Source organism: Musa acuminata, chromosome BXJ2-1 (genome assembly GCF_036884655.1).
Source record: "Musa acuminata AAA Group cultivar baxijiao chromosome BXJ2-1, Cavendish_Baxijiao_AAA, whole genome shotgun sequence".
NCBI lineage: Eukaryota > Viridiplantae > Streptophyta > Magnoliopsida > Zingiberales > Musaceae > Musa > Musa acuminata.
In genome coordinates this window covers 8,997,753-9,025,480 of record NC_088338.1, presented here as the reverse complement: position 1 = coordinate 9,025,480, position 27,728 = coordinate 8,997,753, and the positions used below count along the sequence as shown (strand labels likewise).

Below are 27,728 nucleotides of genomic sequence, written 5' to 3'. Positions count from 1 at the left end.
CACTGCGTGCCATCAACAAGCTCACAAGATATCAACGCGAAGAAGATTCACGGAGTCTGCATCTGACTTTGACTTGTGCAGTGAAATGGTAGTCCTTGTCATGGGCATCTGTGGATCATATTTGAAGCAACCATAGGTAATGGAGTTGCAGGAGAGCACGACATGGCCGTCAGCGCACTACGTTTAAGTGGAAGAAGAATGAGAGAACACGTAACATGGAGCTCTTCCCATGCGTTATCCATATAGAACAGTTGGACGGCCCCTCAACTCTCATCCATGGAGTTGCATGTCATTTCCTTGCCTGCTTTATCTGTGCCCATCTTTCATTGAAAAGTGCTCGGGAAACAGAAGCGCCATGTTCATCATGTGATCGAGTGGAGTCACACTTTTCAAAGTCACCCACCACCATCATATCACATAGCAAGAGATCCCATTCTATAATTATTCTCAAATTTCACATATTTTATAATAAATAAATTAATATACTTTGAGTTTCTTTTTGGTTGATGATAGAGGGTTTGAAAGATTTGTGAGAATTATACCTAAATATTTCAGAGGAGGAATAGTCCATCAACAAACCTGATACATCATAGAAAGAGGCCCTCTCCAAGTATACTATACTAAGAATATTCCTTAATAACATAAAATATTAATTTATTCTACACTAGATTGAACTTGACTTAGCATGGAGTTCACAATTAATTAGTTCTTAGCATGAACTTGATACTGTATATATATATATATATATATATATATGATTAAATTTTTTTGGTCACATATTTGAACCAAGAAAAGAAGGTAAAAGAGATATTTATTTGAATACCTTCATTATAATTTCATTTGTCATTTATGTTTGTTAGTGCATTATTGTGCAGTAATAGATTGCATGTTCAAATTCACTGTGAGCATTATATACGTTATTTAATATAATAAAAAATATATTTTTAAATAAAAATAATTAGATATTAGGTTAAAAATTATCCGAGCTTCAATTATATTAGTTTTTATCAAAATTTATACTAAATTACATCGATAACTCTTTTTATTTCTTAATGTATAATATATATTCTTGGAACGAGTGATGTTTCAAAACCCAAATCGATTCCAACCAAGCCTATTCTAAGCTAATTTAGATAACAATACAGGATACAATGTAATAAACACCACTTCTATTGGTCAAAAATTGGGTCAAGTCAAATATAATTTGTATGTATTCTGATCTATCCTAATCCAAATTGCCAATTAAATTGAGAGTTCAACTCTAACACACTTGTATCCCTATTTTTGCTAGATGCACATAGCTAGATAAAATAATAATAATATATTTTATGAAAATGTTGCCATCAAGGATGGCTTCCTAGCCGATGTTGAGATCTACATCAAATGGATACAAATTGAATTATATTCTGAATGTTCCATTCATATTTTGAAGATAAAATATGATACTCCCTAACATATTCTTAATTCCAACTATTATATATAGACCTTATTGAAATACTTCAACATTACTTACAAATCATATATGCATATAGGAGAGGGGAGTGAGCTCTTTTTCTTTGCTAGTTCAGACTATAAGATTGATTTTTATATCTATTATATTTGGTAAGGGGTTGTGTCATGAGATTTATTTATTTTTTTGTGAGCCCAATAAAAATATAACTTTAATACCCAACATTGGGTCTATTCTTTTCCATTTGGCTACAGGCAGACTCAAGCCCATTAGCAACTGCCACCAATCAATCAAATCATGAAGCCACCCAAGTACATTAAATAGCTCCCAATCCAGGAGTCCCTGAGGGGTCCCAATATTAACTGCAAGAGACCTGCATGCACCCATGAATGGAGAACAATACAAAAACAGGTTGGTAGCCAAAGAAGCCTCCTCCAATCATGGTCACAGGTCCTGCCAATTATATGTGCCAAATTCATCCCCCCCTTCCATCCTCCCACCCACACATCTTTTTTTCCTCCTTTTGTAATTTGATTCCATCAATTAGTGTGCAATAAAGATAAAAAAAAGGGAAATACCCCCAAGATTCCCACATTCCAATCCGAGGCCACTTGGCACTTTTCGATTGGTGGGTTTTTACTTTTACCACAGCCGCTTCTAAGTTGTATTTCACTATTTTTTAAACCCGTATTCCTACCTGTAATGTTAATGGCGTAAAATAACGGACCCAGCCCGGGCCCACGTGTAATTCCAAAGCTTCTCCCAATCACAAGACAGGTAGTTGCGGAAACGAACAAGGCCACTTTGGTCCTTTTCTGCACACCCTCTGCCATGTAATTATTTTCTCCACCCAATTTAGTTACTTACGGGTATAACTATGACGTTATTGGTGAAACTAGTGGGTCCGGGTCGGACCCAACCTCACTTTTGTGCTAGAGGGTAACAGAAGAAAGGTGTAGGGAATAGTTTTACTCGTTTCGCCGTCTCTCTCTCTCTCATTAAGGAGGCCATCAATAAACTCATAACTCTCATTAAGAAAAGCGAAAGGACCCCAAGAAAGGACACACCCCAACAGTGGTATCCTCTCTCTCTCTTCCCGTTCTCCTCTCACTCTCTCTCTCTCTCTGCTCCCTCGCTCACAGTGATCTTTGGATCGAGGGATCGGTCGACGAAGCCGCGGTTCGCAACTCTCAGGCGTCGGGTGCTCTCGATCTTTACGTGGATTTGATCTGAACCGGGTCGGGTTGCGGCGGAGGGGGCTTCCCGTTGACTTTCCCGCTCTGCTCTTGGAGGAGGTTCCGGCGGATCCGCGGTGTCAAATCTTGTCGAGCTTTGGATTGGAAAGGTTGGGCATGGAGGTTGGATAGGGATCTGTGGGAGGTGGGGTAGAAGTGGTGATTTGAACAAGTTTGTGGAGTGATTGGCGGGATTGGGGATTGTCCGAGGAAGCGAAGGTTCGGGAATCGGAGGTGCGAAACATGAGCGTGGGAAGCAGCTACGCGAGTTCCAAGTTGGAGAGTGACAGAGTGCCGGATAAGTTCCCGGTGGGGATGAAGATTCTCTTGGTGGATGACGACCCGATCTGCTTGGCTGTGGTTCAGCGTATGCTTCTGAACTGCCAGTACGATGGTGAGTTGCTCTTTGCACCCCTGTTTGTGCCCGAAAGCTTGCGTTTCTGAACTCGTGCTGGGTTGTGTTGGTCTTTTCAGTTATTGGGAATCTGAGGTTTTAGTTATGAGCTGGTCCTTGATATGTCTTATTTTTGTTCCTTAAGCAATTTGATCGTTTTTTATGGTCTTTTTGCTTACACATTGGCATCGGACACCGATGTGAATGTGGGCGCATTGTGGTAGTCTAAGGATTACATTAACATGTGGAAAACTAAAAATCTAGGACCAAATTTACAGAGATTGAAATAAAAAAATGACTTTACTGGCGAAGCATACAACTCCTTTATTCTTCTTATATTTCAGATCCTAACATTAACTGGAAATTTAAGTGAGATACTTTGCTGGATATGCAACCAGTCATTGCTTACTAATGTGAATCTGTGTTGAGTAAGTTACTCCGTTTGATGCTAGTTTCTACTTCCGAAAGTAAATTTAGCCAACCAATGAGTAGCGACACTGTTTGCCAGCACATCTAATCCCTTTTGGGTCTGGGTTATTGAAAGGAAATTGCTAGTGTGGTGTACTTGATGATCACAATGTGACGTATTAGGCTTTTTGACTGATGAATGTGGTTACATCCCTTTCTTGTTTAGCATATTGGAAAAAGTCTGAATTATTAGTAAAGATTTGTAGTTGTCTTAGAAGGTAGGCGTAATTACGTTCTATTTTACAGATTGCTAGCCGATCCTAGGAACTTATCATTATGAACATAATTATTCTGTTATTTTAAGACATTCTAGGCATTTCCCTGGGAACCTTCTTTTTCAGAAATTTTGTAGTCTTTGGCAATCAGCATAAACGATCACCATCAACATTTGTAGTGACAGTTCCTACCTTGCTTGACTCTAACTTGTCTGTGCCTGGTTGGAGTCTGTGTTGAACATATTTTTGTGCAGGTTTGAAACTGGTACTATTTAAGCTTGATTCAGAGTTATACTGTCATAGAGCCAAGGGGAAAAGGAGAGAGGGGGGACAGCGGGAGCTGGTTTTCATTATCATGAGCTTATGCATCCACATTTACTGCTATAGGAATGTTTTATGGATCAAAACTTCAAAGTATGTTACTGATGCTGGGTTCTAAGTGACCTGCAGAAGTTTTAAATGCTACTGATGGAATCTATCTAGTTAGGATATATAAGATAGAGTAAGCATCAAATTGATGTTATTGATTTGCCTTAGAACTATCAGTCACATAACTTTATAATCCACCTATACTATAGAGAAAGAAAAACTACCTCTGATACAAGTTCCCTTTGAAGATAGTGAAAAGTATTTACTGCTAGAGCCATGTTCCTTTTTTTCACTGCTTATGTTGAGGTTTTTTGCTTCTTTTCTCTGGTTCCTTACCTGCTTGCCTGCTTGCCATTAGATATTTGTAAAACATTTTGAGTGGTATTGCATTTTAGTTTAAGTGGACATGCATTTGACATTATACGGTACAATGCCAATAACTCGAACCCTTTCTTACATCGACAATGCTCCTCTGAAGTTTCTTGTTTAGCTCTAATCATGTAATTATAGTTTTTAAAATATTCAAAATAATAATGCTCTTCTTCCATTTCTGTAGTTACAACTTGTTCTGAGGCTACAAGAGCTTTATCTCTGCTAAGGGAGAATAAGGGTGCTTTTGATCTTATAATCAGTGATGTTCATATGCCTGACATGGATGGGTTTAGGCTACTCGAATTAGTTGGTCTCGAAATGGATCTACCTGTTATCAGTGAGTACTTAGTTTTTCTATATTCATTATATGCATCCGGGGTTCTGAGCTATCCTAGAAACATTTACTATGCTTTATGCGTGAATCTGCAGTGATGTCTGGTGATACAAGATTCAATGTTGTGATGAAAGGAGTCAGTCATGGGGCTTGTGATTTTCTAACTAAGCCTGTACGTATGGAAGAGCTACAGAACATATGGCAGCATGTTGTAAGAAGAAAATGGCTAGATAGTAAAGAAATAGAGCGTTCAGGTAGTGTTGAAGAAGCTGATCGCGGTAGACAAGTCACAGATGATTCTGAATATGCTTCCACAGTGAATGATGGAATAGATTGTTCATGGAAATATCAAAGAAAGAAAAGAGATGCTAAAGAAGAAGATGACAATGAGTTAGATAACATAGACCCTTCTTCATCGAAAAAACCACGTGTGGTGTGGTCAGTGGAGCTCCATCAGCAGTTTGTCAATGCCGTGAACCAACTAGGAATAGACAGTATGAACTTTCATGACTCATGTTTTATTGGATAGCAACAATAAATGCTTTTCTAACTGTTAATTGAAATGAATTGACCATACAAATTTTGATTCTTTGTAAAGAAAACATAAGCTTGACTTTGGAAAATTTAATCAAAAACTCTCTATGTTCCTAAAATTTTTTGCTGGATTTTGCAGAAGCTGTGCCCAAGAGAATCCTAGAATTGATGAATGTGCCTGGTCTGACTAGAGAAAACGTTGCTAGCCATTTGCAGGTTTGTCTTTGAGCTAGCTATTCATTTTTGTGCAATGATGCTGCTCTTCTTTTTAGTTTCTTTTTGTGTTTCTGTGAAATTGGAACCTATCACATGCTCTGATCCTTTTTCTGTCCATCTTACCAGATCAATTTGGTTGTTCATGTTCTTGACATAGATGTTTAATCTCATATGGTACCTATGAATTGACTTATTGTCTTAAGAGTCCTGTTAATCAACAACAATCAACTTCTAGAAGCAAAATAAATTGGCATATATCATGTTGACGAAGTATAGATGATATTAGTGAAAATTTGCCTACTTGCTATTGCTAATAGACTAAAACATGATATAAGATTGTAGAACACTGCTGTCTCAAGAAAATATTTTATACTGTTTCTTTAGATTTTGAGATTTTTATGCCAGTTCATATTGTAGTTATTGCTTTGAAATTTATCTACAATTTATGCATAAATTGCGAAGCGGATCGGGTATTGATGTTGTACTCAATCAAAGATTATGTTACCCTTGAAATTCTACATTAGAGTATGGATGAGATATCTTTTTATATAAAGGCATAAATGCACTTTTATTAATCGAAGTACAGATTTTAGAGCCAACCATCAGAATTTACTAGTCTGTACCAACACATCAAGAACAAGTTTAAGATAGTGGCCATCCTAAACAATAAATTCATATGACATAATCTCAGTGACAGTAAGATGTATATTTAGACATGCATGAACTCCAACATCAATAGAGCCAACAATACAAAGACAATGCCTTTGACCAAAACAGGAACCAACCATTAGGCACAGAACATATTGCATAGCTAACATTAGCAGTACAATATCATTAACTGTAGTCTTGCACAATAGTAGTTAATCTTTCATTGTAAATATGAGCAATTGTACCATTGGATGCTTTCGGTAATTGTTAGTTCAGAAGTCAATACTTGGATTGATGCAATTTACATGTCAAAAGAAAGATACTGGGGGCTTGAAAGAGCTCCCATTTTATTGCATGTTTTGCCTTGACTAGTTTGGTAACTGAGTTAACTGATGGGCATGAAAGCACATAATGATTAATCGAGACTCATTATTCTGCCTATGTCAATGTAGTAGTCATATAACAATATGAGCCAATTTTCATTTTCAAGGAAATATTATCTAAGTTTTTCCCTGTGAAATCTGGATTGTTATACAATAATGACGATAACCTTTTAGCATTTTAACATGTACAGAAGTTCAGGCTTTATCTGAAGAGATTGAGTGGGGTAGCTCAACACCACACTGGACTTAATAGTCCATTATATGGAGCTTCTTCAAATGCAAAAGTGGGTCAGCTGGGAAGATTTGATTTCCAAGCTTTGGCAGTCTCAGGTCAAATTTCGCCAGAAACCCTGGCTGCCTTGCAAGATGAGCTCTTAGGTCATCCTCCTTGTAACTTAGCGATGCCAACAATAGACCAGCAAGTGCTCCAACAAGCTTCAGTGCAACGAAATAATAGTGTTACTTTTGAACGAGGAATAGCATTTGGTCAGCCTTTATTAAAGGGCCAGGCAGTATCCTCTTTTCCTGTTTGGCCCGCAAACGATCTTGGTGCTCTGGGCTCTGCCAGCAACCTTGGAGGGTTGAATACTTCTCAGAACAGTAACATGCTCATGACGATGTTGCAGCAGCCACAGCCGCAGACTGTGCCGTCAGAATCCAATCATGCTATTAATGTCCAAAGATCTTGTCTGGTTGCCCCAGCAAAATCATCAAACAAATTTCAGGTTCAGGGCAATCCTATGCATATAAATCAGGACTCTACCATAATCTCCTCCCAATCTTCAGCTAATTTTCAACCAGGGAATGCTGTTGTTCCGGTGATTCAAGATTCTGCGGTAGTTACTTCTCACTCATCCACCAGTTTGAAGACGGGGAGTAACCTTTTTGTTACAAATCATAGATCCACAATACTCCCCTCTCAGTCATTGACTGGCATTTCACTGGGGACCGATTCTGGGCTTCTAAATCAAGGTTCTATAATAGTCCCTTCTCAACCATTAAACAGTTCTCAGGCTGGGAGCAACTCTATTCTTAGCAGTCAGAACTCCATGGTAGTTCCATCTCACTTATCGGGCTCATTGAGGACAGATAAAAATATTATTCCTATCACCCATAACTCAAGTTTGAATAACAGTAGCTCACTTGTGAATTACAATCGCCTGCCCACCCAGTCAAATGTTATGCCATCCAGCATGAAGCAAGTATTAGATAATTTAGCTGCAGTAGATAGTTTCTCAGTTCCTGTATCAATGAATTCACAAGTGTTATCAAGTACAGGTAGCAGCACTAGTTGGCAGTTGCATAGCCCTGACATTAGCATTAGTCATCCAAATGGCACACACAGTCTTGTGCCTAGTTCTTGTAACATTGAAGCCACTGATAGACTGTTGGTAAAATTACCTGACAAGGGACTAGGGAAAAATCTCGGTTTTGTTGGTAAAGGTACCTGTCTCCCAAGTCGTTTTGCTGTGGATGACATCGAATCTCCAACAAATGACTTGACTAATAGTAGTGCTTACACTGGTGATGATGGATATCTACAAAATCAAGATATTTTTGGAATTAGTGGGACACTTCAGAGTGGACATTGTGCTACCACAAGTTTCAAGTGATCTCATGAAAGTTTCAGTAAGACTTGAATCCTTCACGTGCATTATGTAATTATTCGAACTGATGGCTTCTTACTCTTGACTTTCAGTTTTTATGTTTTCGAGGCCTAACCTTGATTGATTCTAGCTGGTTTGCTTGTGTGATATAAAGACTCAAAAAAGTACACTTTTATGCCTTATACATGATGATTGATTGATTGTTTTTTGGGTCCCACTTGTCATTTATAAACAGCCTAACGAGTGTTTTCTGGCAGTTATGTTAGAAGCAATATAATGAAAACAATTTTAGGAGCAACACAAATGAGTTGGCTATTGCTCATCAAATGTCATTCATTTCCTGATTATTGTTTGTTTTTTTCCCTGGATTTATTTTGTAATCACATTAGGACCATGTATTGCTATAGAATTTGTGAAGGCATTCATACTATCTGGTGACTACTCTAAGTTTCACTCCAAGATTTTTTCCGCTATCCTTGTTATTAAGATTGCTAGTCTTAGTGATTAGTAATGGGACAGTTGCTCCTGAATTGTCTTTCAGCTGGCAGATTGTATGACTCCTAATATGCATATGTGTTATTACCCTCCCATGTAGTTGTTTGAACGCATCATATGTATGGCTTAAACTGTTGGAGAAAGGGCTCCACATGTAAAATACCTGTTGGCTTCAAGAGTCCCATATTTTATGTGCATTATGAATGAAGGTGGATAGCATGAAGGCATGTTTTCTCCAGTTCAGGTGCAGACTCTGTGGTCTTAACTTCTTTCATAGCATGGTAGAGATAACATGCATATTGTTATAGATACATCACTGTAGACATCTCTGTTATTTGGTTTCTGATATAAAGTTTATTTCTTCAGCTGTACATATTTCAATCACGATCCTCGTTTTCAAATGCACCTTTACATTGTGCATAAATTTTGCTAAGAATCAAACACTGGCTGTGGTACCCATATTAAAATGTTATCGGACGAGTGCATATTGATGGATATGGTATGTTATGTCTTGATATGCTTCAGTGTACTAGTAATAAAAAATAAAAAGAAGTTTAATATCTGGATATGGCCAGTACACCGGTATAATAGTATCATACTCTTTATAAACTGCCATATCCGAGACCTCGTATTTTAGCATGTCCATGTTGTGTTGTTCCACATGGGAAGAGCTTTAACCAGTCACTTTGTTTTGTAGGTAAAGTTTGGCTGGATGACTTACTGATCATGGCGGCATATCAGTTGGCATTACACAAGATCTCCAATTGCTCTTTCTTAAGTTCTCTGTTGCTTGTCATGTTGGAGCGGAAGAAATCTTTATGGGATTCTTTTTTACCATCCCCCAAGATTCCAAGTTATCAAGTTGGTCCCCAGCAACGTAATTATGAGAGGTCGTTGGTGGTTAGAAATTGCTTCGGTCGATTATGTTTGCAAGTTGTGGATCGTAGAACGAAGCATCGGTTGTCAGAGTGGTAGTTCTTTGAGCTAGTTAATTTGATACAAATATATATATATATATATATATATATATATATATATATATATATATATATATATATATATATATAATTTCTTTCTGTTTTCTTCAGCAAAACGATGTGATGGAAGTGTGAGGTAACATTGGGACCTGCTCAGCGGTCATGTAATTAATTGTCAGTTGATGGGCGTGGTAGAAAAAATTGGTGTACATTAGTAAGTATGAGCGAGGCTCATTGATAACCTGTGTACCTGTTCTCGTCAATAGTTGTGGTTTTTATGTCCATTCGACAGCAGCAGTAACTTGCAGCTGATCTTGTCAAGCTTTTTCTGCATTGGCAGACCAGCTTTCTTCGTGCGTAGTAGCAACAGTTGTTTGTTTTGTTGGATGCTGTTTACTGCCCATAGTTGTTCAACAGTCTACTCTCTCTCTCTCTCTCTCTATATATATATATTGAACTACATTGTGTTAGGTAAGCAATTTCACGTAGATAGGTGGGATATGACTGGAGTTTCCCTCACATTATTAGTTCTTTCTTTTTGTATTATTCTCAAGTTGGGATTTTCATATTTATTCATTCATTCATTCTTTCTATCTTTTGTAGGATCTAATTTTGAGGATTTCTTTTATTAATTTTTTTTCCAAGAAGAAGCAAAAGAAGGCAAAAATACAAGATTAAGTATTTTTGCCGACAGTGATCGATCGATCAGATTAAGTCAAATCCGACCGACAATGATTGATCAGATTAAGTATCGACATACAATCACAATCATCAAATCAAGCAATGCAATAACACAGAACAATACTTTTATGTCTATATCTATATATGCAAAAATACAAGCACGAAGGAAACACGAGCCAATAAAATGTTGACCAGAAAATTTTGATCTGGTTTCCCTGCCATTTATGAGCACAACAACACGGCAGTAGCAGGTACAAAATGTAGCATTCAGATAAACTTGCATAAAACATAAAAAAAGAATTACACCAGCACTGCTGGTTGCCGGAAGAACAAAAGCTTCACTTCTTTAGCAGCATCGAACTGCATTGAGCCATTATCTTTGAAGCCCGAGTAATAGAATTCGTCATGTAGAAGTTCTCGACCGCAGCTTCGAATGGCTCGAGGCTCATCTGGTGTTGGAAGTTTGGTTTCATATCGATCGATACAGTAGATGGCTCTCTCTCGTCCACATGCAGTAGATTGGGAGCCACCATCCTAATCCGTGCTCGGACAGCTTCAAGGTTATCATAGGGCAGGCGCACCCCAGCAACCTCGGAGAGTGCCCGAATGATCTTCCAATCATCTCTTGCATCACCAATGGTGGGAACTGCTGGAACAGTCCATTGAGAGCAGCCTTCCGCATTCTCATACGTGCCTTCTTTCTCGCTGAACGCAGAAGAAGGCAGAATAACGTTAGCTCTGTAGACGCTCTCATCTCCATGATGACCCTGGTAAACCACAAATGCATCTTCTGGAAGCTTCTCTAAGTTCACATCATCGGCACCCATCAGGTATAGAAACTTGGCAGATTGGATGCTCTCGCTAGGGCTGGATACAAGACCAAGGTCGAAGGCGGCAGCTTGAGCAGCATTAAGAAGTAAGACGTTTAGGCCGTTCCAATCAGCCCTAATAACTTTATGAAGCTTTGCGATGGTTTCAACTGCAGAAAAGATGGCATCTTTGTCTTTGCGTTCGAAAATTTTAGCACCAACTATGATAGCAGGGTTCTTTGCAGATAGCAGGGTTGAGCAGAAAGGATGGTGGCCTTCAGCAATATCAAGAAGGGTTTCGGGGCCTGTGCCGAGATGCTGGTGATCATAGTTGAAGTCCGATGGAGGACCGATGTAGGCCACTTTCGCTTGAGTAGCTCTCACTGTCTTTCGGATTCTTGCATTTATCATGGGGGCTTCTACTCTTGGCTGCCAATTTTTTATACCAGCACATAGTTAGACTACGAGACATGACAAGAACTACAATACTCTGAATTAGATAACATTGCTATCTCTGATCATATGTCGAATAAAGCAGTTTAATGGGTACTTATATGATTGTAAATAGGATGAATTTCTGCCATCAAAAGACAAGCAGATAAAAAATATATATATAGATAAGAAACAGAACCAAAAGCATGAACTTAATAGAAACTTTAGATCTAAAACAGATCCTGGACTGGCCTGTATGATAAACTACATAAGAGGTGGAATTCCATGAAGGCTGTTCAATATTCATCGAACAAGACGATCTCTTTCCTATTAGGTTAATAATCTAAAAGAAAATTAACTGAAGCAGGTTACATGGATGTTGATCCATAATACAAATCTAGCATGGTTCATGTCCTTCATGAAAATGGATAACACATCAATTCTTAATAGTCATATTTTATAAAGTTCTCTGGCAATTATGGATACTAGTAGACTGTAGACTCTTAAAGAATACATTTTTGGTATAAAAAGAGATACAAGATTTAAATGAACATAGTATAAGCAAGACAAGGTTTGCAGTATGGTTCAGCACATATGGTATTCATCGATCCAATAGCCCATCGATACAAGGATCATAGTAAACCGGATGATTCATGCCTAGTATAAAATGTACCACCCAGTACAAGACTTGTATCATACAGTAATTTTTATTTTTCAGATTTTTTTTTTGAAATACGATATATACCAATATATCGATGTATATCAAGATATCAACACATTGCAGTGATTTAAAAAGTGCTAGGCGTCAAAAGGTGCTAAACTCCAAAAACATCCGAGGCGCTAGGCGCTCAACCGAGCGAAACAAGACGCTAAAATATATAATATAATTAATAAATATAATTATTTAAATAAAAATATGATATTAAATATTTAAAATATGATATAATTATTTAATGTGATCCTTGCAAACTGCTGTATTATTGAAATTTCCTACTAGATGTTGTTTTGCACGAAAATTACCACCTTTAGTAGTCTTATCGCAGAAGATGCAAATCAATATATTAGAATCTTTCGGATTTTTTAAATAATTATCTTTCTATGCAGGATCTTTTTTTTTATGTCAATGGAGAATTTATTGAGTTTCCTTGTACGCTTGTCATTTATCTTGAAACCCTAACAATAATTTTAAATAAATAAAAATTAATAGTATTAAGATCAAATAATAATTTATTAATCTAATAAATAAAAAATACTATTATCTGCATACAATTAACAGTATATTGTTAATATACTTTTAACAGTATACTAAGTCGAGTCGATGTGAGAAGAGAGTAAGAGTAAGACCGAGACTGCTGATTGAGTGTAAGAATAAGACCGAGGCGCTGACTGAGAGCAGCGGCGACAGTGGCAGCGATGAGCAGCGACAGTGGTAGCGGTAGCGACGAGTAGCGATAGTGGTAGCGACGAGTAGTGATAGTGGCAGCGACAACGGAGAGAGGCAACGACAGTGGAGAGAGGCAACGGTAACAGAGAGGAAATGTTGGCAGCGGAATCGCGAGTAGGGTTAGGGTTGGGGAAGTCGCGAGAGGGATGCTAGGAAGCTGATATCGGTGCTTTAGTTGGTTTAATTGAACCAATTAACGCAAATGCGACCGAACCAGACCTAAAACGCTGGTTTGGTCGCCTGTTTTAACTCGGGCGCTTGCCAAAAGCGCCTGGCGCCTGCGCTCGGGCGAGGGCCTAGTTGGCACCTCTTTGAAGCGTGCTGCCTGGACATTAAACGAGGTGCTCGAGCCTCGTCTCGTCTCGCCCGAGCGCCTATTGAAATCGCTGACACATTGTATGCTAGTACAGCTCGGACCCATACTGGTCCCAGTACCCAAAATTAAAATCCTTGGAGCAGGATATTGGCAAGAACCTCCTTTGACACAGATAATCCTGCTATTCTTTCTCTCTATTACATCTCTTAGGTTGCTTGCAAGATATCTCCACGAGTAAAAAGATGCTGAAAATCTGAAAATCTCATATACAATTTAGAAACCAATTGTGGTTGTCACAAAGGGCAGATTGTTAACAACACAAAATATTACAACCATAAAACAATCAGTTTGTTTACCCAGGTAAACAAACTTTGTTTACCCAGGTAAACAAACTTTGTTTACCTAAGTAATTTTACATCAGCAGACTGCGTAGACTAGATTGCACACTACATAAGTACTTTTTTTATTGCCCTGTAACCTTAGTGAAACAGTATTCTTGAAATTAATGCAACAGGTGAGACTAGGGACTGATACAGTATAATATCATCATCTATAAGACAAATACTTTTGCAGAACTTATAAATTAACCTAGTAAATTCAGACTCACCAAAAAATAGTTATGTTTTTAAAGTGTGTTAAGAATTTAAAACACACAGTTATACGAGGCAAAACATTGGTCTTGATACAACTAGAATTGACAACCAACAGAAATCGACACATGACTTCCGGTCAAACCATTCGGAACAATCCAGACTCAACATGTGTCTCCCAGTTGGTCATGAGGGCCCAACTAGTATGGTGATAATGTGGCACCATCTAAGTCTATCCAATCAGCACAATGATGATGTGGCATCATCTAAGCATGCTCAGTAAGCATGTCATCCAAAAGGGAATATTTGCCGTTGATACCCAGCATTGGGACCTATCAAAGGAGCACATCTCTAGCTATTTCAGCTTTGAACCCTCCTAACTCAATTCTTTGAGCTCTTTGCTAGCCATGCCCTTGGCACTGTTTTGCAAGATTGTTTGATTCAAAGGAGTCCGCTATCAAGGGAGCGAGATGCAAAGGAACACCCAACTCGGATGATTTTGAGGGGTATCAAGTTTCCGACGAGAGAGCATTTGGAAAACGAGTTAGGTTTGGACCTATAGAAGGAGCACATCTCTAGCTATTTCACCTTTGAAACCTCCTAACTCATTTCTTTAAGCTCTTTGCTAGCATGCCCTTGGCACAGTTTTGCAAGATTATTTGATTCAAAGGAATCTGCTATCAAGGGACTAAAATGCAAAGGAACACCCAACTCGGATGATTTCGAGGGGCTTCCAGTTTCCAGTGAGAGCATTTGGAAAACGAGTTAGGTTGGGTCAACTTCGCTATGTCGGATTGATGACTGACATAAAATAAATTAACTTGAGCTACTTTGATCCAATGGTCACTATACTAACTATACCAAAGCATAATACATCAGTTCTCTGAGTAAGATCTTGATTTATCATAGGAGTATGCATACATACAGATATGTGATTAGCCTGTACCGATCACCATGATGCCCATGTACTGAACCAACCACCCTAAGCTGTCCACCCAAGGACAGAATGATTACTATTGCATTTTTGTTATGCAGATGAAGTGATTGCTTCTGACTATTGGTTATACAGTAAAATTACTAGTTTAAAATTCAAGCAATATGCAATTTAAGAAGTTTAACCAACCAAGGGTATGACAAATTTACAATAATTTACAATAGTATGTAACATCGATAGAGACAATTGCTGCATGTCAAAGCTAAAGAAAACCACTAAGGTAATAATTCGGCTTACCACTAATAAAACAAATTCAACGATAGGACTTATTTTCTTGGAGATTGAATGAAAAATACCTGGGTGCCAACCAACAGGAAAGCATCAGCCTTCTCAAGACCAGAAATATTCGTGTTCAGAAGAAAATTAGGACGTAAATCTGCATTAGGACTTATGCCATTCCCTTCACAGGATACATTATCTGATCCCATTTTGTTCAAAAAATCTTTCAGTGCCATCATAGATTCAGCATCAGAAAGCTGACCAGCAATTCCAACTATTTCCTCAGGTTTTACTTGATGTGCAACCTCAGCAACCACAGCAAGTGCATCTCGCCAACTCACTGCCTTGAATCGTCCATCAGGTCCACGAATCATAGGATCATTCAATCTCTGCCTTTTGAGTCCATCATAACAAAATCGTGTTTTATCTGATATCCACTCCTCATTAATTTCCTACAAAATCAATACCACACCCTTTGTAAGCCAAACTCATACCCACTTTGTTGAAATACATTAATTGATTTCTATTTTCCAACAGAAGTCATACTTGTCAAAAAGATGAAAAGCTATAGAAACGTACAGGCACAATCACTTCTCATCTCACACAGATATAACATGAAATAGTTGGAAAAAGAAGATTGAAGCATGGTGAAATTAGAGAATTGAATTGAGAAACAAGTATGAGTAATTACAATGCTACTTAGTGGTTGCAGGATATCTACTTGATCAAAGACAAACAGATGGGAGAAAGATAAAAAAGAAAAACTTGAACTTAAATTGTTCTACAGACTAAGTGTAGAAGTTGGTTAGTGACCAGAATAAGAACTAAAATATTGTTGGTTCTTTACTAGGATAACATTGTTATTTGGAAGAGTAACTATGTTTATTTTATTCCAGTGTTTAAGTTAGAAACTCCATGTTTCATGCTAAATTTGACCAAAACAAGCTGTAGAAGTTTTTACTCGATGGTTACTGGAATCTAGGAAAAGCACCTAAACATAAAAAAAAACCTCAGGAATTTGTTGATGAAGTGATTCACAAATATGATTTATCCTTTTGCTTATTATATCCTCAATTGGTATAACTCTAATTGTTCCAAGCTTGCAGAATCTTCAGGAGTGAAAAAATTTTCAATTTAATCCCGACCAATTTCATCTGTACCTAAGTATCTTCTATATTATATTGCCTCAAAAGCTTGTCTTCTAGATTCTTTTTAATTGGTTTAAAACTAATTGCAGCATCCATATAGCAAATGATTCTTCAAAATTTGCAGAATTGTCAAGGGTGCAAAAAATTTCAGTATAATTTGTGCTGGTCACAATTGTATGTGACTTATGTATCATCTTGCCTCAATGAATTGCTTCTAAATCAACTGTTTTTGTAGTATATTCTACATCATATTATCATATTTTCTTCAAAATTTGGATCAGTTTTCTTCTCAAGAGGGAAAAGATTTCATGGCATTGTATCTACCTCCTAGGTTTTCAATGCATATATGTTTCTGAGAAACTCACCACGACCAGTGACACCAGCATAGTAAATCAAATAATTCCCTTACTTCAAATTTACCATAGATGTAACCTCAGCATACCAAATGATGGCATATAAATAAGAGAATATTTCGATGCTGGACAATTTTCTAGTGCACAGAATAATGGAAAGAGAAGTAATTGGAAAAAGAGGTAGAATAGAGGACAAAATGGATGAAAAGATAGATAACAAACATTCAACCAATAAAAAATAGAATTTATATCAATGATCATGTTTTTATTTATGATTTCCTAGTTGAATATTTCCTCCACCAAAATGCAAGAATTAATCCCTTTAAATCTATCAAGGACCACCAATATAACAAACGGAACAAGCATCCAACAAAACCTTTTCTGTATCCTGCCAAAGCATACTTCTTCATTTGGGAATTGTCTTTTAGGTGGTTCTTGGATATATATCAAGTGCAGATGAAAAGACTAAGAAAGATCATGCTGCCACCAATTTGTTCCCCAATTAAAATCTAAACATGAATCAAGTATCAACTAACTCATTCGCCTTAAACTAGACTATTATACCAACTCAAAAAGGAGACAAACACATCATGTACTTCTATGGTTCTCTTGTACAATACATAAAGATATCACAGAAGTTCAAGAAAAACAGATGAGAACCAGTTGGACTAGACCTGAATCTAGGTGCATCACTTGACTGGCCACACCAATACTAGGCATCTTTCTAATGTATAATCACGGTTCACAAAATGATAGAATGAAACAGAGAAGAAAATATTTCTAATTTTTTATGGTACAACAATGAAAAGGTGAAGAAGAAGGAAATCTATAAGATGAATGAATTTGGATCCATTTACACTTTCCGATAAAAGTGTAAAGTATTATGTTGCAAAAATGGCTCTATAGCCATTAGCTGCAATTTTTACTTCTAACTATAAAACCCATATTACTTTTTACATTTTATAGAAGATACATTTAATTTGTTTTGTAGAAATCATCAGAAAATATGACACTTTCTAGTTTCTAGATTAATTTCCACGAGAAAAAAAAGGTGGGTGCGACTAATTCTCTGAAAACAACAGTATGCTTCCACGATAAACTCTCCTAATGCAAGTGGTACTGTCTTAATGCAAACACTGACAAAAGGACCATACATTTATGGTCATTGAAGATGACAATAAAAAGAAACAGTATGGCATTTCCAGAATGCTTGAAAAACTTGACTACTTCAAATACAATATTAAGAAAAATTGAGAATAAATATGGAAGTAAAATAACTGGCAGATACAATGGAACAAAACACTTACTCTATGTCGATGCTGAAAAGAGAAAAATAACAAATACCTCATTCAGACGAGGAACGATTCGCATGACTTCTGGACCTCTGCTGTCAATTCTTATGTTTGACCCAACTGCATCAGTTACATCAATTGTCTCTGTTCCCTTTAACTCCCAATTCCGAGCTTTAAAAGCAAAAGGTTTAGAAGTCAGAGCTCCAACAGGGCAGATATCTATAACATTGCCAGAGAGTTCACTTGTCATAAGTTTTTCGACATAAGTCCCTATTTCCTCCCCACTACCACGGCCTAACATTCCCAGGTCCTGGACACCAGCAACCTCTGTTGCAAATCTGACACATCTGTGAAAGACAACAGATTTCTGTAACAATTTGCACATTATACAAAAAGTACATAAACAAGAAAAGTTACTGTGTTTTAGCATGAGTTAGCTTTCTAGCATATGAAAACATTCTGTTAAACTGTGTAAAATTCAAGTTCTGATAGAAGTCCAGGTCAAAGATTTACGCACAAGAGATATCCTCCATGACCAAATACTACATATAAAGAGATAAAAGTTCTGCCCCTATAACATGTGAAGGCTTAAAAATTTATCAAAGTGAAGTTTCGTTTGAGTGCATGTACTTGTCAAAGTCATGTTCAGGAATTTGCCTGTTGGAAGAGGATATCCCATAGCAGATGCACAATCAGATAGAACCAAAGTAGATAGCAACCTCCGATACAATTGATACGATAAAAAGGAACCCCATAGAAATCCTAACTTGGATTCAACTCAAAATACTCAAACTCAAGAAAAACAGTGTTGAACATTGTGTGCCAAGCTGGACACTTGAACCAATTTTTGAACTTCTAAGAGTGTTGATGATCACATCTTATTGATGCAACTTTTTCATACTGTCACGGACAAAATTGTAAATGGGGTGTTCGACGTAATGCTTATGTATGACCGTGTCTTTTGGTTTGTTCACGCTTTGCACATCATATAGAGGGACGGTCGAAGGCTTAACAATCCCAATTTAGTTGGGTTTGATGGTCATTTTAGGCTTATAAATAAAGATTGTGTCATATGGACACTTATGGGAGATTTCGATCTGTAGTAGACCATTTTGGATCATTTGTTGTGCGACCGTTCAGAGCTTGTAAAGTCTGTTTGTAATTTACATTGGTTATGAAGTGTTTCCTGATATGATTGCTTGTGGATCCCGAGTGAGACGCTTTCTCTAACCCGTTTTCTCTTTTGTAGGTCCTAAGAGACTCTAGGAGGTTTCGGGGAGGCTGAACTTTGCGAACGGACACGCAAAGGTGCCGCACGACTTAGGCAAAACCAGCTAAGTTTGTGACAAATGGTATCAGAGCGGGACAAGCACTCATAGAAATACTTGGCATGCAAACATGGGGGACCTAGCAGGGCTGCGTTCAGGGCAGCCAGCACGCGCGACCGTTTGGGGGAAAGCGGACATGAAGATGTAGGGAAAAGGAGTCGCTCAGAGGAGCGGGCGTCTAAGATTGACATTCAGAGGAATGGCCAACCCTTCGTGCAAGAGGCACCACGAGGACAAGCAAGCTGGGAAGAATGCATTGTGCACAAAGGTTGGGATGGCTGAGTTTGAGCTACAGCTCAACATTGGCAACCATACTTGATGGTGCTCAAGGCAAGCAAGGCGCTTGGTAAAGGATGAGATCATGTAAGGTGGAATGAGTTGTTCAGCGACCGAAAGAGTTGTGTAAAGCTCACAGAGGTGAGGGGAATTGCTAACTCGAAGAACTCGATACTTATGCAAAGGCTTGTATGCGAACGATGGAGCGTTCGTGGTCATCCCAAGGCGATCGAAACTCGACGCCATAGAGCATTGAAACTTTCTCTTCAGCATGAGAAGGATACGTCCGTAGGAGGCTGAAGTGTGCAGCAAGTTCAGCATATTGCTAGGCCTTGAGGGGTGCAGCGGGGACTGCATTGACGTGTAGTCGTAATCTAGTAAGTGCGTTTGTGGGAGGCAGAACAATCCACTGTTTGTTCAGCAAGGCGGAGTAGTCTAAGGAGATGGCGGTCTCCAAAACTTTCAGAGAAGGAAGCGAAGAGAGAAGTTGCTCCAACGGAACAGATATCCAGGAGGGATAAATCCAGAGGGAGAACCATGTGCAACGGACCGCACATGTTGAAGAGGAGTACCTCAAAAACAACTTCACAAGGCTCAACGGACCGAGTGAGCGACGAGGAGTCGTCGCATGATCTCACTTGAGATAATGCATAGTGGAATGCATTGCGAGATCAAGTGGGAGAGCGATCCAAGACAATAAAAATGAATGCACACTTAGAGTCGATATGAAGATCAGATTCAATGAAGGGCTGATCCGTGGAATGGTGGGCGCGAGGGTCACCATCAACTCAATGCAAAATAAGGAGCGGAGCAACTTGAGTGTAACTTGGCGAAGTACCCAAGCCGCATGAAGGGAGCCGGCATAGAAGATGGAACATGGAGCGAAGACACAGAGCTTTCCTTGGACAGAGGTTACGGACATGAACTCTTGCAGAGGCAAGAGCGGGATCATGTCGTTCCATGGGTCCTTTATTCTGATGGAGCGGGCTCATCCTGCATGGTGCCAAAGACGAAAGGAGCTTCGAGACACATGCACCTTACCTTAGAGAAGCATTTGACGGAGGGACTGAGACGACTCAACTTACGGAGGCGAAGTTGGGTTCAGAAGACCTTGGTATGGGACAAGAGGATGCGGAGGTGGGTACTCTTGAAGAATATGCCATAGTACTGTCATTTAAGTTGCCATGAAGGGAGCGGTGCACAGCGGAGATTGTGCTGATAGGGGTAGAGGCCCAGGATCCAGACAATGGTGCAACAATTTCAGCGAAGTCGGTGGACTTCGGGAGCTATGTATGTCCGTGTCTTTTGGTTTGTTCATGCTTTGCACAGCATGTAGAGGGACGGTCGAAGGCTTAACAGCTCCAATTTAGTTGGGTTTGGTGGCCATTTTAGGCTTGTAACTAAATGTTGTGTTATGTGGACACTTGTGAGAGATTTCGGTCTGTAGTGGACCATTTTAGATCCTTTGTTGTGCGGCCGTTCAAAGCTTGCAAAGTCTGTTTGTAATTTACATTGGTCATTAAGTATTTCATGATATAATTGCTTGTGGATCTCGAGTGAGGCGTTTTCTCTAACCCGTTTTCTCTTTTGTAGGTCCTAAGAGACCCTAGGAGGTTTCGTTGAGGCTGACCTTTGTGGACGGACACGCAAGGGTGCCGCACGACTTAGGCAAAACCAATTAAGTCCGTGACAGTACGTGTCATGGATATGATTCTAAATATTTGTGCTTGCTTGTGGTTTGATACTAAGATATTGATTCAGAATAAGACATTTCAATATACAATTATTATCAAAAGGATATCAATTTCCAACTGAGTTTCCACAAGTTACAGTTTACAGAACTAGTTCGTCTGCATGGTTCGCCAATCTCAGTTATGAGTCACGTCAAGTAACAAAATTGTAACAAAAGGCATCACCTTGTGCACTGGATACAACGAGTCATCACCGTCTTCACAAGTGGCCCCAGATTCTTATCGACCACCGACCTCTTCATCTCCGTGAACCGTCCACGGTCAGCACCGAAGGCCATCGATTGGTCCTGAAGATCACATTCACCTCCTTGATCGCAGATCGGGCAGTCCAGTGGATGGTTCATCAGGAGGAACTCCATCACCCCTTCTCTGGCCTTTTTCGCAACCGGCGTGTTCGTCTTGATCTTCATCCCTATCAACCACAAAAGAACCACCAAAAGATCAAATCAATTCAGCTGAGACAAGGATGCGAGAGACGGGAATAAGGGATCCTTGGATCCAAATGGACCTGGGAGAGCAGGCATGGCGCAGGAGGCGACGGGCTTGGGGGACTTCTCGACCTCGACGAGGCACATACGGCAGTTTCCCGCGATGGAGAGGCGGCTGTGGTAGCAGAACCGGGGGATGTCGACGCCGGCGACCTCGCAGGCCTGGAGGACGGTCATTCCCTTGGGGATCTTGACGGGGTATCCATCGACGAAGACCTCAATAGCGTCGTCAGGGTTGGGGATGTGGACCCGAGCGCCGGCAACTGGGGTCCGCGGGGGCGGGTCGGCGGCGAGTGCCGCGGAGGATTCCGGCCTGAGGACGGCCGAAGAGGAGGAGATCCATCGGAAGTGGGCGGCGGAGGGGTGGGAGAGATAGGATCGGAACAAGGGTTTGGAGCAACGGAGGGAGCGGAGGAGGAAACCCATCAACCACAGTCCTTTCTCTCGGCCTCGTTCGATCTTTCTGGAGCGGCGGCGACGAGGCGGCGGAAATGGGATGCGCGAGAGCGTGTCGTTATCGGGTGCTCGTGGTGCGTTTAAACGCCGATTGCGTGGGTGCGATGACGCCGATGTTCGTCTGCAGATGGAGGTTAGCGGTGAGTTTACTTTCGGTGATTGAGTGCGTGTTCAAATCTGGGCCATGGACTTTGGGCCATTTGGACCGCGGTCTGTGGTGATCGCTGAGCCCAGAGCCAGACCTTTGTTTTTTTTAAGATATGATTTTTTTTATCATTGTATAAAGTTATAGTTATATATATATATATATATATATATATATATATATATATATATATATACATATATATATATATATACATATATATATATATATATACATACATATATATATATATACATACATATATATATATATACATACATATATATATATATACATATATATATATATATACATATATATATATATACATATATATATATATACATATATATATATATATACATATATATATATATACATATATATATATATATATATATATATATATACGCGCGCATATATTGCTTGCTAGTTAATTCTAAAAAAATAACTAAATATGAACCTTAAAAACAGATTGATGGATTTGGCCAGCAATATTGAGCTGTAATGGGCCAATTTGGGCCGTAATAATTAGGAGGCTCAACCCATTTTCTCGATTGTTTTCCCGCACATGACGTTATCTTTCCTACTTCGGTCTCGTGGTCGCTCTCCGGCAAGGAGCAGCGGAAAAACCCCAGCAGGCCCTGCTTCTGAACTCCTCGAAGACCCTCGGAGCACTTCGAACACCTCTTCCAATTCGATCTCCTGTGTATAACCCTACCCTGCTATCCTTCTATTTCATAGTGATTTCATCCTTAAATCTCTATCATTTACTAAAACTTTCTATTTTGGTGCGACGTAACCTCATTTCCTGAGGGTTCTTCTGTAGCTTAGGCGACATCAATTAGTGTTTTCTTTCTCTCGTTTCACTCTTTAGGCTTCTTTTGTATTTTTTTGGTCATCTCCGTTTTATGTATTTGTTTCGTTCATCGTTGTACCTCTTTAGGTTGAGACGAGATGGCGGCGAAGATAGATCATGAATGGACTGGAATTCGGCAGTTCCCCTTTGGTACGCAGAACAAATTGCATGAATTGTTAGGGAAACTAAAGCAAGAGGTCTTTGCATTCTTAAATAAATTGTATTTTAAGACAAATAATTAACTAATCCTGCTTTGTTTAATCACGGTGGACACTTGTTCCCTTTAGAATTTAAGCACATTGACAATTCTAGTTATGGGAAAGGCTGGAGTTGGGAAGTCATCTACTGTGAACTCCGTTTTAGGGGAGAAGGTGGCCACTGTTAGTGCTTTTCAGGTTTGATTGCTCTTGCCCTTACTTACACGTCAATTAGGTGCAGTAACATTTGCTGGCTGAATCAAAGCTATCATGATACGTTGTCAATTGATAATGTTGTTGTAGTCTGAGGGATTGAGGCCTGCGATGTGCTCTCGTACTCGGGCAGGTCTGAATATCATAGACACTCCAGGGTTTGTGGAAGATGGATATGTAAATGAGCAGTCTCTTGAAATTTTAAAAAGGTGCTTATGTGATCATGGGTTTTTTTTGGAACTATATTTGGAGGTTAAACTTACAGTGCACCAAGCTATTTATTGAAGTTGCATATGGGTTTGAAGAAAGAAATCTCAAATATAATTAAAATGCTTGTGATGATTATTTAGAGCATGTTATTTTCGAAGGCAAATGGATATATAAGGTTATGAACAATCTTGAACCATTATGACATTAATAGCATATCATGTGACATGCCAATACCTCAGGGAAACTAGTTATCTATATGGATTTTCTTTAAATGCATCTATGTAATTGTCATATTCTTTTCATTAACAGTCGAGTAGTGGATATCAAAGTAGCTACTTATGTCGCATAATGTAGTGGTCATTTCCTCTTCTTGTCATAGCACTTGATGGTGTTCTTTTCCAAAGTTTCTATTGTAATTGTCCTTCCTACTATGGGTTTCTGGAGTGTGGTTTTACTGATTAGTTATTTCCATCTCTGAGAATATTTTCAGGTTTCTTTTGAACAAGACTATAGATATTCTTCTATATGTGGACTGGTTGGATGCATATAGGGTGGATAGTTTGGATAGACTGGTCATCAGAGCCATAACTGACACATCTGGCAAAAGAATATGACACAGATCTTTGGTTGTTTGAACTCATGCATAGCTGTCTCCACCAGATGGAATGAAATATGATGATTTCTTTGCTAAACGAGCAGGAGCACTTCTCACATGCATTCACTTGTGTGCTTGAATTAAGAAGCAGGAGTTTCAGGTATAAAGTATCTCTTAGGTGACTAATCTCCCTTTTCGTTTATGGATTCTTCCTCCATGCTCACTGCTTTCCGAATTTGTTGCTAAATATTATGACACAAATCCAAACTGCTTCATTGCTATTGCCATTTAAAACATAATCTCAGAGTTATTTACCTTATTTAGCATTTATAATTGTATAATTGTGGGTAAAGTTTTGTATACAATGTATAATAGTGGGCAAAGTTTCATAAACTATCTTTCCTTTTGTTTGTCCATCTTGTGAGGTTCCTGCTCCAGTCATGACTTCTGTTGTGCAAATGCTGGACTTTGATTTTTTTTTTTTCCCTCTTCTGTAGATTTAATGAACTTGATATCAAATTTATTTCATCTACTGAAAACAAGATTATTTTCTGGAGTTCATCCATGTACCTGGCTTCATTATAGATTTTTGCTATCTTATTTGCATTAGAGTTTTTCTTTTCATCAGAATCTATGCGAGATCTAGATCAGAATATTGAGGTATCTTCTTTATTTTTCTTCTCAATGTTTGTTTTTTTTAAATCTAATCAACCTTGAGTTGAATTCCATTTAATATCTCCCGACAAGTTTCTTTTCTAGATTCTCTGTATACTGAGCTGGATTAGATATTTTAGCCAAACTTTCTTTGTGGTGATCTGTTCAATATAACGGCTTCTTTCTCAGCGAAGAGATTTCTTCATATCAGTTGTGCTCCAATCAGTAAAGGGCTCTCGAAAGTGGCCCCTTACCCTCCTTTTTTTCTCCTCCCCATGCTCTTTCACTCAGGCATACACACAGACAACACGGAATTACACAGCCTGGATTGGATTCCTGAATTATGTGACTATTATTTACAGTCTGTAATGGTATAATGTCATTGTCAATTTTCATTTCAAGGTCAATGATAATAACTACTTGTTCCATAAGAGAAAATTCAAACACCAAATTTCCCACACATTGGGGGAATTCTTTATCATGTACTTGGCCTGTGCCTGTGTTAACACTTGATGAATTCTTTACTGGGCATTTCATTGTGCTGGTCAAACAAGCCCTGCACTATATTTGGCATATCATGCAGGTAGGTTGCAATCAAGCCAAGCCAAGCTCGACTAGGTTGACTTTGTAGCCTTTTGAAATACTAAGGGTTTTGGCATATGTTTGTAGATCCTTATACTGACTCCAAGATCTAGATGTCTAGGCACGAGTGACATCGATTTTGTGAACTTCACCTGTGATTATGATGCATATGGTGGTGATAATCAGGATAAATGGTGATGCATTATGACAAAAGGTACACTTGTTATAGGGTAAGAAAGAAATGAATGATATGAAATATTTGAGAATTAGGGTGAGGGAGAGAGCAGCTTGAAGGAGGAAGAGAAAAATGATTGATTATGAGATATTGACTTGTTAAATCAAGGCCTTTGGATAAATAGATGAAAATTAGAAACAATAAAAAGAGATTTTGAACGCTCTTTGGTTTAATTAGTGATATTGCTTTACTTAAAACTCCATTGCAAGTAATGATCTTTGTAACTGACTCAACATATTTGGCACATTATGGCTTGTTATTGGTAGACAAATGGGCAAACACACTAAGGAAAAAATAATCTTAATAAAAAATTAATAAATTTTATATGAGGACACCATATACTGCGATAACAGACCTCTGACCTATTATAGAACAAAAACTTATTTTAAAGTGTGCATCAGATTTTAAAGGACTGTCTTATGTGTTAAACGTTATTTGAAGAACTGTGAGATGTGGATAATTGGCTTTAACTTTGCTCTGACATGACATAGTCACTTGCTGACAAAATTTCAGTCCTTTGCAGAAATTGAGATCTTGGGTTTTTGAAACTCTGTTGATATCTTGATGTGCTTATTGTTTTGTAACTTTCACATAGGTTTTGTCCTATGCCAGTTGTTAAATGTTGGGCTAGATTATGAAAACATGTTGCTTATTTGTATTGTACCTTTCACATATGGTTTGTTCTAGTTGTTGAATGTTGGGCTAGCCTAGATCTGTGTGATGAAAACCTTTAACACATTTATTTTTCTAGGAATCTTCGATTCCTATGGTTCTGGTTGAAAACAATGGGAGGTGCAAGATGGTGTTCATTTTTTTATTCTTCTCTCGTCTCGTTCTGTTTTGAGCCAAGATTACCTTCTAAAAATAAATAATTTGGTTTGATTTTGAACATATTCTTCCTGATGGTACTGCATGGATCGCCTATTCTGGTTGATCAAAAGTTGATCGACAGACGAAACCAGAACGATAGGGGAAAGTTCTTCATATCTCTTATCCTAGCATTTCAGGACAGTTCTGTAGAATAAATTATTTAAACGTGATGGATGAAATTTCCTCTATAAAGTAGAAACTCATGTATTTGTGTTCCATGTTTCAGTACTTCGTCGTGGTTAAAGGTATTCAACCTTCTATAAAGGCAGACATTAAGAAGGAAGCTAAGCCACTATGGGAGCTTGGCGACATGGGCTTAGAAAATTGTAAACCTTTTCTTCTTCAACATCGACGATGCTTGTTTTTGTTTTTGTTACAGCAATGTATTCCTGATGATCTCTCTAATATATCATAAGGGTGCTTAATTGTAAATAGTTGATTAAGTAGAAGATCAGATTTATCTGGCTCAGGATGAGATGCTTGTTTATGTTTTTGTTACAGTAATGTATTCCTGATGATCTCTCTAATGTATCATAAGGGTGATTAATTGTAAATAGTTGATTAAGTGGAAGATCAGATTTATCTGGCTGAGGATGAGTTGTTGTAGCCTTTCATGGTTAGACAGTTGAACGGCTGCATAAGATATATTTGTTTCATTTGCCTTCTTATTCCAGCACATGGAAATGCATTTTACTTGCTTCTTTTGCCTGAATTGGTACTGCAACTTATGAAAAATCAATTCATTTTCCTACAGACTATTGTCAAAAGGAACTTCCGGTGCAATTATATCCCTTTATTTTTAGCTACACAAGTGTTTGTAGGATAACTCTGTAGTGGGTTTTCCTCGATCTTTTCTATTGCTAAGAAAATAAAAAGGCCTTTTATTTTCTTTCT

General features: G+C 38.5%; 2 protein-coding genes and 1 long non-coding RNA gene across 5 annotated transcripts; 2 read left to right on the top strand and 1 right to left on the bottom strand.

Annotated features, from left to right (window-relative positions):
- The first annotated feature begins 2,499 nt into the window (after window positions 1-2,499).
- LOC135598817 (two-component response regulator ORR21-like) lies at window positions 2,500-10,057 on the top strand. Of its 2 annotated transcripts, none has more exons than XM_065093169.1 (6): window positions 2,500-3,079; window positions 4,688-4,840; window positions 4,933-5,331; window positions 5,511-5,587; window positions 6,810-8,247; window positions 9,418-10,057. In XM_065093169.1, the coding sequence occupies exons 1-5, from the start codon at window positions 2,929-2,931 to the stop codon at window positions 8,229-8,231; spliced, it is 2,202 nt and encodes a 733-aa protein (XP_064949241.1). In that variant the 5' UTR covers window positions 2,500-2,928; the 3' UTR covers window positions 8,232-8,247; window positions 9,418-10,057. The 2 variants fall into 2 exon arrangements, with proteins under 2 accessions (XP_064949241.1, XP_064949242.1); XM_065093170.1 differs by having other exon boundaries at window positions 6,810-8,276.
- A 429-nt stretch (window positions 10,058-10,486) lies between these two features.
- Window positions 10,487-22,403, bottom strand: LOC103990912 (NADH dehydrogenase [ubiquinone] iron-sulfur protein 1, mitochondrial). The gene is made up of 5 exons (XM_009410209.3): window positions 21,839-22,403; window positions 21,496-21,742; window positions 18,028-18,322; window positions 15,260-15,634; window positions 10,487-11,616 (listed from the first exon to the last, which is right to left on the bottom strand). The coding sequence occupies exons 1-5, from the start codon at window positions 22,242-22,244 to the stop codon at window positions 10,717-10,719; spliced, it is 2,223 nt and encodes a 740-aa protein (XP_009408484.2). The 5' UTR covers window positions 22,245-22,403; the 3' UTR covers window positions 10,487-10,716.
- Window positions 22,404-22,992: 589 nt separating this feature from the next.
- LOC135598816 (uncharacterized) lies at window positions 22,993-27,490 on the top strand. 2 transcript variants are annotated; one of them, XR_010481721.1, is made up of 5 exons: window positions 22,993-23,128; window positions 23,366-23,428; window positions 23,566-23,673; window positions 24,389-24,653; window positions 27,061-27,490. It is a non-coding gene; the product is annotated as an uncharacterized LOC135598816 (long non-coding RNA). The 2 variants fall into 2 exon arrangements; XR_010481720.1 differs by lacking the exon at window positions 23,566-23,673.
- The last annotated feature ends 238 nt before the right edge of the window (window positions 27,491-27,728 follow it).

Bases quoted from the DNA above. Each gene is read 5' to 3' on its own strand.
- LOC135598817 (XM_065093169.1), top strand. From the start codon at position 2,929: ATGAGCGTGGGAAGCAGCTACGCGAGTTCCAAGTTGGAGAGTGACAGA. The intron at 5,332-5,510 runs GTATGAACTTTC...TGGATTTTGCAG, and splicing joins GAACCAACTAGGAATAGACA to AAGCTGTGCCCAAGAGAATC. The intron at 5,588-6,809 runs GTTTGTCTTTGA...TAACATGTACAG, and splicing joins ACGTTGCTAGCCATTTGCAG to AAGTTCAGGCTTTATCTGAA.
- LOC103990912 (XM_009410209.3), bottom strand. From the start codon at position 22,244: ATGGGTTTCCTCCTCCGCTCCCTCCGTTGCTCCAAACCCTTGTTCCGA. The intron at 15,635-18,027 runs GTATTTGTTATT...TTGATTTTGTAG, and splicing joins TCGTTCCTCGTCTGAATGAG to GAAATTAATGAGGAGTGGAT. The intron at 11,617-15,259 runs GTATTTTTCATT...AAAAATTGGCAG, and splicing joins TCCTGTTGGTTGGCACCCAG to CCAAGAGTAGAAGCCCCCAT.